At 35.0% G+C, this 15,627-nt stretch overlaps 1 protein-coding gene across 5 annotated transcripts in view; it reads right to left on the reverse strand.

Moving 5' to 3' along the window:
- Positions 1-6,082: 6,082 nt before the first annotated feature.
- Positions 6,083-15,627, reverse strand: part of LOC110034121 (exocyst complex component SEC3A-like) — an 86,187-nt gene continuing 76,642 nt past the window's right edge. For 3 of the 5 annotated variants that reach the window (XM_020738402.1, XM_020738404.1, XM_020738401.1), the window contains 17 exons: positions 14,809-14,910; positions 14,570-14,707; positions 14,116-14,244; positions 13,952-14,032; positions 13,785-13,859; positions 10,206-10,379; positions 10,007-10,121; positions 9,777-9,862; positions 9,318-9,488; positions 9,157-9,236; positions 8,803-8,884; positions 8,472-8,569; positions 8,220-8,328; positions 7,998-8,066; positions 7,447-7,512; positions 7,279-7,368; positions 6,083-6,410 (listed from right to left, as the gene is read on the reverse strand). In XM_020738402.1, coding sequence (XP_020594061.1) covers positions 6,300-6,410; positions 7,279-7,368; positions 7,447-7,512; positions 7,998-8,066; positions 8,220-8,328; positions 8,472-8,569; positions 8,803-8,884; positions 9,157-9,236; positions 9,318-9,488; positions 9,777-9,862; positions 10,007-10,121; positions 10,206-10,379; positions 13,785-13,859; positions 13,952-14,032; positions 14,116-14,244; positions 14,570-14,707; positions 14,809-14,910 — 1,776 coding nt within the window. In that variant the 3' untranslated portion in view covers positions 6,083-6,299. Of the gene's footprint in view, positions 6,411-7,278; positions 7,369-7,446; positions 7,513-7,997; positions 8,067-8,219; positions 8,329-8,471; positions 8,570-8,802; positions 8,885-9,156; positions 9,237-9,317; positions 9,489-9,776; positions 9,863-10,006; positions 10,122-10,205; positions 10,380-13,784; positions 13,860-13,951; positions 14,033-14,115; positions 14,245-14,569; positions 14,708-14,808; positions 14,911-15,627 lie in introns of those variants that run through there. The other 2 variants (XM_020738403.1, XM_020738405.1) reach the window with 2 other exon arrangements.

Genomic DNA, 15,627 nt, shown 5'->3' on the forward strand with positions numbered 1-15,627 from the left:
AGGTCAAGATAGGAGTAGAAAATATAGATTTCTACCTTTTCTAAAGAGATTGGTGAAGGATTTTGAGAGATATCTATAAGGAACTGTATAAGCAGTGCAAGGATCAGCAGGAGACTTTGTTGGAGGGATTTTCATCTTTCTTACAGTGGGAAAAAGTTAAGTATCGTGTTATTTGTTATCTTAATATTATTGTAAACATTTATCTAGTGGATTTGCTTTGATTTAAATGAAGTTTTCTGTTGTGTTTTCTCCATGATTAGTGAGTATTATTCCTTACTCTTTCTTCCCGTTATGAAGTAGTGGCATAAGTGGGAAAATTTGTTTTATGATAGAATAATTTTAATTATTATGTGATGAATAATACCTCTGTTGCTTCATTAACATAATGTACTGACAATATGTTTTGTTAACATTTGTTTTTAGTTGAAAGAGCGGTGACTTCACGACTTGAGTGCACTCATACTGTCTGGTTGGCTATGGTGAAGTAGTTTAAGTGGCAATACAACTTTTAAAGAAAATATACTTCATGATATGTTTCTATTAGGAGCTTCTAGGTGAAAATTGATGTATGTATTGGGATCCTTACCAAGAGTTGTAAGGCTTTCTTTTTACCCACCTTCGCGTCTCTATTAGTTGTGTAAAACTAATATAATACTAAGCGTACCTATACACTCGGAAGAGGGCAGGTAGTCATATGTTCCTTGTTGGCACAATAATTATCACATAATTATATCAATTCTTCTACTCCTTATCTCATTATCTTCATTTTACATTTCTTTTGCAATGAATTGGATGAATGTTTATGAATTTAGATCTGCTTATAAATACTCTTATTTCATAAATGTGATGATATTTCATTTGAACTTCATTTGCATTGCAATTAGGCCAGTTGTGATGTTAAAATTTGTTATAATTGCATTAGCATCTGAAAGAGAGATGAAATTCTCAACTAAGTGGTACCATAGTGAATTTTTGGATGAAAGATAAGTAGTCCAGAGATTTAATGCAATGTTAGGGAAATATTCATTGATGAGTGTAAATTATTGTTTCTAGGGTGACATGCTAGATTCCTATCAATTTGATATAGGAATTTATTCCTTAAACCTGAGATTGAGCCAATTAGAGGGCTATTGGAGTAGGAGACTCTAGGGTGATGGATAGAGTATCACCGTGACAATCTAGTTGCTTTAAGAAATCGACTCTAGGTTAGCCAATATTCCTTATGCACTCGGAAGAGGGTAAACAATAGGTTTGCTCCTATTTTCACTGGCCAAATTAGATTCTAAGTATTTCATTCCTACACTTTTTCTAAGTCGCCGCATGAGAAAGATAGTTTTTACATCTCATAATTTCTCAAACTAATTTATCTAGTTAGGTTTATATTTAGATTTGGGGTTTCATTTAGGAGTAGTTGTTAGAAAAACACCATTAATCGACACTCCAAACTAAAACATGATAGTAATTGACTAGAATTAGCCTAAGGGATTTCTTACTTCGCTTCTCTGTGGGATCGATACTCTGGGCCTTAAAGAAAACTTTATATTACTTGAAATGATACGTGCACTTGCGTAGAACCCCTAATTTGTAAATTATAAATCAAATTCTAAACTCTATAACATGTTCATTTTACGCACTAGCTGCATGAAGAAACTAGGTCAATTTTTTGGCCAAGAAACTAAATTAATGCGTAATTGCGGGATCAGGTCAAGTTTTTTGTGTCGTTATCGGGGAAGTTATGGTAAGCACTTTAAGAGAATTTTATTTGAACCTGGAAGAGCTAGATTTGGAATTCATTTTGTTATTATTTAATGTGTTTATTTATTATGAGTCTATTTAAAAAAAACAAAAATATCAAAAATATTTTAAGTGTTTGAAGAACTATATATCTGTTATATTAGTTAAGTCTTTAGATTTGAATGCGTAGTTCAGGAGCTGCAGACCTTGAGCCATACGACTCAAAACAAGAGAGAACTTTTAGAAGGATTAGAAAATCCCAAGGAGAAAATTGGTGTGCAAGTGAAATATGTATAACCTTGGGATTCGTCGATCTGGCGACGTTAAATCAAACGTTTTATGGGAGGCAGCCCATATGTTATCTGTGTTAATGTGTTTGTGAGTTGTATTTTTTTTGAGTTGTGATGTGTTTATTTTAGTGTGGATTAATCTGTTTGATTGATGTTAATGGATGTTTAGATTGTTAGCAGATTGATTTGATCTGTGTGTGTATCATGAGTGAGGTGATTTCTTTACTTCTCGTTGTGATTAAACTTGTATTTGCTCTCTGGTAGTAGTTGGATTAAAAAGTACATTATGATTCGAATATAAACTAGACTAGAGGATTAACTAGAGATATTATTAGTTTGGGCATAGAACAGGTCCATCTAATTTTTTTTACTTCATTTATTTGACCTTATTTTCTTCAATATGGTTTAATAAACCAGTTGATGAATAACCCAAGGATGATTTTACACTACCCTTATAACTGTTAGAGGTGCATACTTTAAGGGATATGGTGATGCCTGAGGTTGGTTATCACAAACCAATATATCAGGATAAGCATATCCATGGGGCTAGACCCAATAAAAATAATTAGAAGCACCCAATAAAACTGCACATTGTTCTGCCTATATATATTTGCAAATGTTTTGATAGACACTCGTGGTAGATTGTACTTTTGGACTGTGACTTTTTTTCTTTTTATATTTTCTGTATTGAATGTTATACATATTAAAAATCAAGTTTGAGGGGAAGAAAAATATTTTTAAAACTTAACTTTTTTTGTCCTCAGTAGCCTAAAAAAGAAATGAAACGTGAGAAAAAGCTTAGGAGATGTCTAATCAAAAATTGGTTTCATTTAAATCTTTTTAAATGAAAAGACTTAGAAACAATCCTAAGTTTATTCTTATTTCAAAAATTATCGGTCGAATTGGTATATATATGGTTTTTAAATTCTATTTTTAAACTTTTTAAGAATCTTTAGTTTGACAAGTTTCAATGACTTTTGAAGTAAATAAAAAATCAGGATTCTTACATTGAATATGAGATATTCTTACATCCTAGTACTATGTTGATTTGCTAGAATTTCTCCTAATTTACACTATAACATTTCTGAGACAAAATTATATGAAATTCTACTAATACCCACTACCTCAAATCAATAAATTTGGTTTTTAAAGTTATAATACTACTTGAGGACAAGTAACGTTTAAGTTTGGGGGAATTGACACATCTAAAAATGCGCTACTTTTTTATATGCAATTTATGCTCATTTTTAATGATATTACACTTTAATGGAATGTATCTTGCATGTTTTGGGTTTTAGGTACAATATATAAAGTTTTGGAGAACATAGAACAAAAATGGTGCAATTTGGAATCAAATGGAGCAAGGGAGAAAATTTTGACCTGCCGCATTTTGATGTCTTTTTTTCTTTTTTATGTTTAATTTCCCTTACATTTATCACATGCTTTTGAATAAAATTGCACTTTATAGAAAAGTTATTTTTATGTTTGTCTTGTAGGTATAACACTTGGAGCGGATTAGAACTGAAACGAGGCGGAATGGAATGAAATGGGAGCAAACGGGGTGCTGTCAGCAGGGAGGCACCTAGGCGCCAATGCCCGCCCAGAAAACAACAAAGATAACACCATGACACCACATTCTGACGCCTAGGCACCAAAAACATTTGTGGACGGGTTCTAGACGCCCCAAGGAGTTATGAGGCAGATTTTGGTCCTTGGAAAGGCACTTTTTTGCATTTCAAACTCCTAGAATCCCCAAGAACGTTGAAAGGTCGCAGCTCCCAACTTTGGCCTCTATGACCTACAGACATCGTCACAGCTGACCATTATATCCTACATGACCAACTACGACTTAAGTGGTTCACAACTCGTGCAGCCCCTGACTTTAGCCACCACACACTATGAACATCGCCATAACTCGCCACTACAGCCTACATGACAAACTCTGACATGTGTGGTTCATAGCTCTTGTAGCTCCCAACTCCAGCCCCCACAAACTACAAATGTCGTCACAACCTACCGCTGCAGCCTATGTGACCAACTATGGCCTATGTGTTTCACAATTAGTGCAACTCCCATTTCCAACTCCTATAACCTACGACCATTGTCACAACTCACCACTATAGCCTACGTGACCAATTATGACTTGCGTCCACAACTCGTGCAGCTCTCGACTTCAACCACTGCGACCTACAGATGATGCCACAACTCACCACTACAACTTACAAAAACAAATATAGCCAACAGTTTGCAACCCATGCAACTCACAATTTTGGCCCCCACGGCCTACGAATATTGTCAAAGCTCACCACTACGGCCTACGTGACTATCTACAGCCTACGTGCTTCACAACTAGAGCAACCCCCAACTTCGTCCCCTACTGCCTTCAGACGCCATCACAGCTCAACACTACATCTCATGTGACCAAGTGTGACCTATGTGACTCATAGCTCTTACAACATTCTACTAAGGCATCTATGGCCAAACGACAATCCTGAAGAAACTGTTTGCAGCCCACATGGCCAACTAATACTATGGTTTTTTATTACAACATATACGACAAGTTAGCATTATGACCATCGTCTAGAACGTTCATGATGAACTACTGCCTCCATAGCAATCGACTATGACCTTTGCAGCATGCTATCATCATGACTACATTCGTTGCAGTCAGACAGCGATTATTATTAATGAACCATTGTTGTACATTTACAATGATTATCTTTTTAAGTCCATATTCTCTAAATAAGGAGAAGAGTGAATATGCTTACTCAACATTCATAATGGATTATTTCAACTGGGCTAAGCCCCGTAGTTTTTTCTTTCTTTCTTTTTAAGGTTTTCCACGTAAAAAATTGACGTGTCTTTTTCTGTCTCTCTTTTACTATCTGAGTGTGTGTTGGAGTCTCATACAATGCTAACATGTTAAATAATCACTTTACTGTCGTGGAACTTTCAACACGCATCAAATTCATACATATAATATGTAGACTTTGAGTCATATCTACCTACAAATTTATAATTATTACATTTTTCACACAGCATTGCCAACCTTCATATGCATTCAAGTTGTATTGGCTATCAATATAAGGGAAATCAAACATAATAAATAATTTGGAGGTGCTCACCTAACATTAGAAATAATTTCCCTTGAGTTTCTTGGAGAAGGATGATTGCGATATTTTATGGTGTCTCCTTCCAAAGTCAATCTCTTCAAACAACTCTATAAGATCAACATCAAATGGTCCTATCTTGTCATTGATCAAACAATTCATGAATTTGAAGCCATGTATTTACATAACCATGATGACATCATCTAATTATTCCTTGTTTTGCTGCCTTGCCATACATTGAGGCCATATGTGCTTGAATCTTCGTCTACCTTTTAATAATTCACTTACTAGAGATAAAATCTAAGATTTTTTTCATCCTTTAAAATGATAAAACTAAATATATTTTCTGCACACAAACCACCTTCAAATCATACACCTCCCAAATGTAGGGCTTCTGTAATGAGTGAATGTGCACCCATTGGAAGAATTTAATGAAGGAGAAAGTCATCTTCAAATTATCATTACTACCTTATTAAACATTTTAACTCCCTTGCGACAAGATCTTTTTAAATGCTTTTTATGAATTCCTTCGCAATATTAAAACCAGGAATTTTACGTAGGTTAATATAATACTTTGTTAATCTCATCATTCAACTTGTTCTCCTGATTCAACCTGGGGGATTGTCGCAATATTGTTGGGTAAATATGGCTCGCGTTGGACACATTTGACAAATTTGAAATGGAGGTCAAACGGATCGCTCTGATCACAAAACAACCATTATTTAATTTTTACTATTTTCTTTGTAAAAAGCATATTTTGTGGAATGCGTTTGCACAGCACAATTTTAATATATACTTGAAATAATTATGACTTTGTTTTGGACGACAGAACATAATAAAAGCATAAGATTATCAAATTAAGACTATAATACTCTTTTGAGGCTTATGCGGCAGTCTATTGAAATACCAGATATCATCACCTTCATTAAACATAGTTTTGTCCCAGCGTCCAGCAAAGCAATGTAGTAAAAACATTTTCGCATTTATCTGATTAAAAGAAAAGATGCAGGAGACTGATTTTAGCCTCAATTTTCATTCTTATTTCTTGTTTCTTGAGGATGAGGGAATAAAACAGGGTAAAGCAGGTATATATAAAAAAAACCAATAGAAGGGGAAATCAAACAACGCAGAGGGCCCACAACATTTTTGTTTTTCTTTTAATCATCTACATTTGAGCAAGAAGCTCTCTCATCTCTGACACTGGAGGGACACTCTCTCCTGGGTATATCTTATTTACCAGCTTGACAAAGCTTCCATACTTGTCTAGAAAGTCCTTCTGCAACATCCAAATATCAATTCAATTGTTCGGGACACAAAAAAAAAAATGTCAGAAAAAATAAGGATTAGAAAAAAGACATTTATATCATTAGATGTCCACCTACTACGAGGCTTATATGTGTCAAGTTTAAATTGAACCTAGAGGACCCAACATGACAGTATTTAAGGCAACCAACTGGTGACTAAAAAAAAATCATGCTTGCTGAGGTTGATGCAACAAATTAATAGCAGCTTGAGAGAAAATTTCATAAAAGCAACTGCAACCGGACCATAATACTCATATGAACCTGGAGGCTACAGCAACAACCCTCCATCCAACTCTCTATGGCAGGCAACAAGTGCACTCCGTTTCCAGCAAGTCTTTCTTCCAGCGATTGCAACGGAACCTTCGCTATACCTGTTTTGATTATTTTATTGTTTCTGAATTGATTGTTGTTCCCTGCGGACATCTTTTCTAACATTGGTAGAGCTAAGTGGTCTGGAGTTTAAATGAGAAATGGGAGAGATGAAACTAAAAAGATGAAAATGTGAGGATTGATGACTACGATAGCAAGAGATTCTTCAGGACTAGCTTTAATAAAGAAAATTCAATCTATTGGAGTCAAAGTCTGCTTCAATGGATCATAAATACAACTTTGGACTGAAAAGCATAGGAGTTATACCCGTCACTGATGAAATTGCCTTTAACATATTGCCCTAGAAGAACACAATATTTTTTTTTCAAAAAAAAAGGAATGGCCAGAGGCTACTATACGAGCCTCCAGCCACCCTAAAAAACACAATATAGTAAAAGAGAAATTTTAATAAGAAGATGTACTTCCAAAAAAATATTTAAAATTTGTCTTATATCTTAAAAGAAAACAAACCTTGCATTTGTCCCATAAAGAAGGCAACAATTCTTCTGAAGTCAGATTCTTCTGTAACTTCTTATACATAGCATTAATTGTCTTGTCAAGCTGCCAACGAGAATAAAGAATTTTACCATAAAAAGGAAAGAAAAACAAATAAGAAAAAAGCGAGTATTTTCTTTGTACTCTCGATAAGCTGAACTTCAGCATTTTCTGGAGGTCAGCTTTTGACATCCCAACCTGAAACTGTATCTGTATATTACAAAGCGTATTGTCAGCAACCACATAAATAGGTGCACTTCAATAAGAAAGCAATATTTTTTTCTATCTTTCCTCTCTCGATTAATCGAATCAAGATAGCATTTGAGAATAACAGCAACTCCTCCTTACCTTCATACCACACAGCATTTGTTTTCATCCGCATTAGACTTACATAAAAAAGACAATATATTGAATGATGTTGCACTTGATTAAAAATAAATCGAACTAATAATGTTCTAGTCACGCATTTACCAGAGGAAACACATTTACAGTAAGCATAAAAACTAAATGACCACATGGCTACAAACTGATGATTAAAATTCTTTAAAAAGTGATGATGCAACAACATGATGCTGATATTAAAACCTAATAGGATAAATGCCATCACATATAGAATGAAAAAATGTCATATCATGGTTCTAAATCAGTTATTAGTTAAAATTTCAGTTACAAATAGGATTTCAAGAGTTACTCACTTCTGCAGGAGTAATTGTGAACATCAATTCCTCAATCCTTCGAGCGAAGAGAAATAATCTCTCAAATGTCTAAAAATAAAAAATTTTTAATAATTGTTGGGTAGGTAGTCTACAAGTAAAAAAAGTAACGGAAATAGCGGCTAGTAACATCCAAGAAAAAAAGAGGATAAATATTATCAATGAGAAAAAAACGGGAAAGAAAGCTAAGAAGACTGTACATACAATAAAAATAACCATGTTGATGTGACGCGTACAAGCTTGATCATAAGATTCACTGGCTTGATGATAATATTTTGCTAGTATTGGCACAACAGTAGCTAAATCATAAAGACTGCGGCCCGAAAAATAATACTCATCAGAAAATAATTTTCTTATAACAATAAAAGGATGTCATAGGAGATTAAACATAGCCATGACCTATAGCCATAAGCTATAAAGTCGAGAACAACTGTTTTAGTATAACAGAACTTTTACCTGTTCTGAAAAGCTGCATAGTTCTCTAGAAGTACAATGTCAGAATACTTTGGGTCCATTTGTGCAGTTCTCTCCAAGCACACAAACATTATGCTAACCTGTGGCAGTTTATAAAAATAATCTTAATTTACAAGCGTTTCAAAACTAAAGCCAAAAAATTCTGCTACTGCAGTACTGTAAGGAACCAAGCTGGTTTTTCAGGAAAAAAATTTATGATAATTGTCATCTGAATTTCCTATTTGCGTAATGTTCTCATATGAACAAACCAGAACAACATTCTTGCAAAAATGGAGTTCACACTCAGTAGTAGTACATAATTATAAATGCTTACGATTTTGCTATACGCCTGGTCGACTAAATCTCTAAATTGGCCCTGGATGTATTGCTCCATGCGAGTAGCTAGGTTTGCAAATCTGGGCAACCAAACATTAAACTTGTATTAATCAAATAAAATACTTGGATACCTGTTAAAATTTTGTTATCCATCTAAAGCAATAATCGCAACTGCAAACAGCAAAGCACAACATAAAATAAATCGTAGATGATTATAATAAACTTAAACTCAGTTGTATCAAATAAGAAAAGAATAACAAAACTTGTGCGTCCAGTGCTGATCAGTTATCCCTAATAAAATTGAGGAACTCAATCTATTATAAATGATAATTGATGAGAACGAGTAATCAACCTCAAAATATATGGCAGAACTCCCAATTGGCATGCATTTCGTTCAGTCTTCTCAATCACATATATACAGTCATCAACAAACTGCACATGAAATGAAAATTAAACAAGCCAATCAACATTATACATTGGAATAAAAGATGAAGAAAATAAAAAAGAACTGACCCTGCTAAAATGCATTGATATTCTAGCTTCCAAGTCATCCAGTAGTAAACGGACAAATCCAGTTGTATTAGCCTTCTGACCAGAAAGAAAGTGCTTTGTTATACCATGCATTGAAATGCACCTCAAAGGATCATATTTGAACGCCCAATCCAACAAGGCATAGAAATCCTCCTACGATCAAAAGATCAAAAACAAGAAACCAAAAACCCATAACTCCAAAATCCAGATGATAGTATTTGCTGAACAATTCAATGTCGATGGAAAAAGCATAATGGATCATTTTTGGAGTATCGTTTACGAAATCAGAGAGATTCATTTACATGGTGCAAAAAACACTATGATGTTTAAGGAAATAACTTGAGGCAGCACATTTAAAAATGAGGTTTCCATTAAAAACATTTAACCACTTAGCAATCAATCACCTGGAACAAATTTGTTGATTAGATGCAGAAATTTCACCTGAATACCATCAAGTAATTCTTGAAGAGATTCATTTAAAACACACAACTCAGTAGTGCTGCCCCCTAAATAAGAAAATAAACCAACTACATTTCAGTTTAGACAATTTTTCATGATATGAAGAATGCAAAGGCAAGAATTGTATTAAGCAATTAGTACTGGAAACAGTTTTTAAACAATATGCATTTTACAGTGGTATAAATTGACATCATCTTAAACATCTTTCGCACCAGAAGCTACACATTCTTGATTATCATCAGTTTTTCCATTGCCATCAGAGCAACTATTGCTGCCGTTAGCCAAAGTAGGTATATCAAAGCACATGAATTGTCCAAAGAAAGAACTCTGAAAAAAATTTAGAAGCCAAGTCACATCATTTTGTCAAAAATTCCATTCACTCAAGGGATGTGCCATGAAACATGAGTTAACCTCATCTACTAGAAGAGGGATGAAAATTGTAAGCATTTTAGAATATCCTTCAGACAAGACAACAGTTTCTGCACTATTTGCTGTCTGGCCTGAACTTGCATGAGATTCAAACCATGCTGCAGGAGCTTTTCCAACTTTAGTACTAGCACGGAGTTCATTTGCAAATTCACGAGCCTGAAAAAAGAACTTCCGGATTTAAGAATAAAATTATGCATTATTGCATCATTCAATTTTGAGAAACCAAGCCTAGCAAAGTAAATCTAAGAAGAAACAATCCATGAGCTAGGAGTTCTTTCGAAAATGTAGCAACTTTAATATAGTAAGATATCCTTGGCAAACCTGAACATAACAATCATCGACTTTATAGACTATTAGAAGGCAAGTGGGCTGAGAAAGAGAAAGTAAAAACAGCCAGTCCTGCATACAATTATAATAAACAGTAGGGGCCTGGAGGTGCTTAATTCAAACGCAACAGAGTTTGGGAACAACATAAGTAATGAAAGTATACTATAGCAATGAAGGAAACTACTAAAACATGAACACTATCAAACTCAAATATGATTATTATTACTTTTTTTTTTTTTGGAAAATCAATGCAAAACTATAACGATTTGTGAAAAGATCAACTAAGAAAGCATTCCAAGTCAAGCTCGCTAACATATTTTCTTTTCTTTTTGGGTGGGGTTGCGGAGGTGCATGTCCAAGCAAAGCCATAACATTTTTTTTTTCCTCTATTTAGGTAAGTATTTACACATTACTTCATCAAAATAAAAGGAGCATTTAAAAGAGGGGTGTGGGGTGCGAGTGTTTGCGGAGGCACATGTCCAAGCAAAGCCATAACATTTCTGTTTTTTCTCTATTTAGGTTAAATATTTACACATTACTTCATCAAAATAAAAGGAGCATTAAAAAAAGAAAGTCAAACCTCAATGTGAAGGAAAAGACACTAACAGGTCCGAGATGAAACAGGAGATGCAGTGGCAATGCCTACCAGCTCACTACAGACTGAAGGTTCAAACCTCGAGTTCAAAAGTGAAGAGAACATATCACCGGGCGACCCCCACATCTTACAGGCAAGGTTCAACCCCACGATCTTATAGCCAAAGTACACTCAATGAAACATCCAAGCCGACCCTGCCTGAGAGCGCACTAGGTCAGAGTGGAGAGCAGTTGGAACCAATCCACAGTTTCAAATCTGCTCAGCCAGGAAGTGTTTCAAATGTAATAGATTTGGGCATACCGTATCAAATTGCATGACCATGAGAAAGATCTCTTTCAAGGATCAGGGAACAGTTGAAGAAATAAACAATGATCCAGTAGAAGATGAAAATTTCAGAGAGACTTCTCAACTTCTAGCTGAAGAGAAAGAAATGTCAACAATTCCAGTTCAACCCACGAGAGAGGCACCGATTGAGTTGACAGTAGTTATTTTAAAAGATAGTAAGTCTGATGTAATGAGCGTTCATACAAAGTATGAGGTCTTGGTGTCTCAAACTACATTTTTGCAGGCGTTTGAAGAAGCGTCAACATAATTGGCAATGGATGTCTGAAACTGCCATAAGTTTGAGGGGTTGATACTAGACACAAAGCAACTTCAGATAAAAGGAACTCATACGGTTCAGATAAATAGTCCTGCCCCTAAGTTTCCCTTACTGAGAAAGATCCAACTTTTCAGAGATGATAAGAATTTGAGTTACTTCTGGAAGACAATAGGGAATCATTTAAGTATTAAATTCAGTTCAATAGTGTACCCTCCCCAAAAGATGATCAGAGAGAATGAATGAATCACAGTGTTAGGGATCACCTCAGAATCTTTGTGCGAAAGAAAATCCTACTAGAGAAGAAGAAATTGTTACTATTGAGTGGTTGCTAATGAGAGTGTCTCACTCTGCCATAGATTTCATCCTAGAGTTGATTTCTCCTCACATGTTTTTTTATCACATATATTTAGCTGAATAGGAAGATTGAGAGAAGCAAATTATAGATTTACTTGCTTGAGATTGGGCTCGTGAAAAATTATGCCATTATGCTCTAGCTCAAGTTGTGTTAAAAGTTGAATGATACTTATTATATCAGGATGTATTTTGGAATGGTAATGCATACATGATGGACTTGTCGGGAGCTTGCAACATTTTCACTACTTGCAACAGGATTGACCTGACTATCATGAGGAAACAAAAAACTTCAACAGATGAGGTCTAACCTCCCATAATCCTAGGAGACTGACACGAGAGAGACCTAGGAGGGATTTTTCCTATCATTGCTACAATACGCAAACACCCGGAGCAAGGGCAGCCTGGACTGATCCAAGAGGGTCGGTCGACCATTCTTTTAAGTGGACTTCCTTCCTATTGGGAGTGGGCTCTGATCCTATTTACCCTAAGTCTATAATATGTTGTTTTATTGTTTTTAGGGATTTTTGGGTCAGATTTTAGTTAGGACAGCTGTCAGCATCCGTTTCTCACTTCAAGAGCTATATTTGAGGGGTTTGAGTGGTGCACCGACTGTATCCCTCTCCCGATATGGTGTTTATCTTCTCTAATCTCCTTCCACATCCTCCCCAAACTGCTCTCCACCACCATTTCCTACTACAACCACTCGGAACCGTTGTCAACGCTATTTTTCCTGCAGTTTCTGCACTCCAACCCATATTTCCTAAGATTCTAGCACTCCCGCTTGCTATCATCATTGTTCCAGCCACCATAAATTCCTCCCCTTCCCACCAACTGTTGTTTCAGTCATCCCATAACACGTCCCTGCCACCTAACCACTGTCCCAGTCCTCTTGCACCACCTCTTTGCCATATATATGTTGTTCCAACCCTCGAGAATCGGAATTCTACCCTACTGCCGCCAGGACAACAAGAACATGTTCCATTATCATATCCACCCTCTTGCTTTACGTTCCTACCTTACTGCTACCTTGCAAAGCCCTGCGTATCACCACCACCACCCTGAGATTCCACCCTAGTTTGATTGTTTGTGTTGTGTCTGTTGCTATTTCAGAATTTTCCAGGTGTCTTGTAGTTATATAACCTTTCAAGTGTGTTGATTGTAACTGCCTATTTGCTTCAAATAATAATAGGAAAACTAAGCACTAAAAAGGTAAGGTTGTGTAGAAAAGAGTAAAATTCTTTTTCTTTTTTTTTAACAAAATAATTTGTATGAAAAATCAGTATAAGAACTATTTTCTTGGCAAATAATGAATATAAAATCTATGATAAATGAACCCTTTCTCCCTTCATCACTTGATTTTGCATTGCATAAGTGATCTTATCAAATGCAAGGTGCTTGTAGATCACATTAAGTTTAATGAAACCTATTTTTTTGATATTTTATGAGATGAAACTTGTACTTACATGAATCATATAGGTTAGTGTTCTTTCTTCCCATTTTATAAACAAGTATATTGAGTCTTCAAAAATCAGTACATATAGATTAGTATTCCCACCCCCCCACTCCCACACACACACACACACACACACAAACATTCACACACACTTTCTGAATAGAAGCAAATCAGCATATTAAATTACAGAAAAGAAGCCAGTTATTTCAAGCATTTCTTTTACATCCTGACCTCTCGACAAAGCAGCACGTTAAGGGAATGACAGTATGCTTTTCGTAAAGTGCCCAAACTATTCTTGTCAAGACTCTGAAAAGTTTAAATATAGTGCAAAACAAAGAATTAGAAGACGCACTCAGCACAATGAATTTGTTCAAAGAAGTTTATCATCAAACACATGCCTTTAAGTGTTGAATAAGTTGTGCATAGGTTCTGCACTTGTATCTCAAATCAGTATGGTCAGGCCTTTTCAATGATCCTCGCTTCAAGAAATCAAAAATAGATTTAAATTAATTTTGTATTTACCGCAACAGCTATAGCTACACTTCTGTAATTAGAAATTCACCTGAGAAAAATAATTCTTGTCGCTCATCATGAAATCCACCAAACTAGTGAAGTAGTTTTTCAAGAACTCGGATGCACGCCGAACAAACGTAATTTTTAAATTCTCTAATTCCACACGTCTCTCCTTAACCTGTACAGTTACTTACCGATTATTTTCATATCCATAAATCTAACAAAACACAAGGAAAGGTTATTTACATCAAGGAAAAAAAACAAACAATTATTCAAAAACAAGAAAATTTGTATGTTTAATTTTTAATCTATCTATTTTAACTAACCTTAACAAACATTCTCAGCTCAGCCTAAATTTCTCATATATGGTTCACAAATCTACTAACAGAAAGTTAGCAAACTTCAAGTGGGACATATATACAACTAATGATGCGATAATGGTACTAGAACCTCTACAGTGTCGCAAAATTTTTAAACACTTAAGAAGTTAACAGATGAAGTACAGCTTGCATAATTGCATAAGATGGATCCAAATTTGGCACTTGCAGATGACGTATTGCCCCAATTAACCATTCACAAGCTTCAATGCTTTTCACCACATGAGGTTCATCAAATGAACCACCCCTTAGAGATGCTGCAAACTGTCATTTACAAGATCCACAAAACAAATGATAATAAATTTAGCGCCAACTAGTTCATTGGAATATGCTCTAACACAAACTAGCAGATAAAATAAATATACCTCAGGAGGGATATGTAACCGTCCAACTAGCTTATCCAGCTCCTCCATTAGTTTTTTATGGTTTGCAGAGTGCAATTCTAACTTGTTGTTGCGAGCTTCTATCTGCATTGCTTAACAATGAAAGTACATAGAAGAATAATACTGGGTGTAGTCATACAACATGAAAATAAATAAATAAAAGTTATTCGGGGAATGAACATTCACAAAATTTGATTTCTTCACATAAAAAACCAGTTCAGCAACTACCCCCATAAAAATGCAATAAAACAAATCCAAAATGCAATCTTCAAGTTAGCTCATAATAAAAAACAACTCAGATAAATAACCTCCCAAAAAATCGCACCAACAGCTAAACCATAAGTTTCACCTAATATGGGATGAGACGGTCCAATTTGGATAATACCTCATATAGTATTGAGTTGGGATCATTATAACTCTTAATCATATTGTCGAGTCATACCGCATTCCAGACACTGTAGAAGTTACCATCCCAAACCTATCAGGCGAATCTTAACAAAAATTATGCAGCAAATTTATGGATCTTGCTAGAAGCCAAAAAAAAATTTCTTAGAGACCATGACAGACTATTGTTACCTCTTTTTGTTAGATTACCGAAGTGAGAAGGCTCCAAAAAAAGTGAAAAAATTCTTGGTTTAATCAATTTTACTTGTGCCGACAAAAACAGCATCAAAACTATTTTCTACTTATTTCACAGTCAATGTGAAAAGAGTGGAACCTAACTTTATGTAAAAGGGTAATTTAAAATTCCTAAAATTTAATAGGATCATTTATATATATATATATATATATATATATATA

This window comes from Phalaenopsis equestris, unplaced genomic scaffold (genome assembly GCF_001263595.1).
Source record: "Phalaenopsis equestris unplaced genomic scaffold, ASM126359v1 Scaffold001349, whole genome shotgun sequence".
Classification (NCBI taxonomy): Eukaryota; Viridiplantae; Streptophyta; class Magnoliopsida; order Asparagales; family Orchidaceae; genus Phalaenopsis; species Phalaenopsis equestris.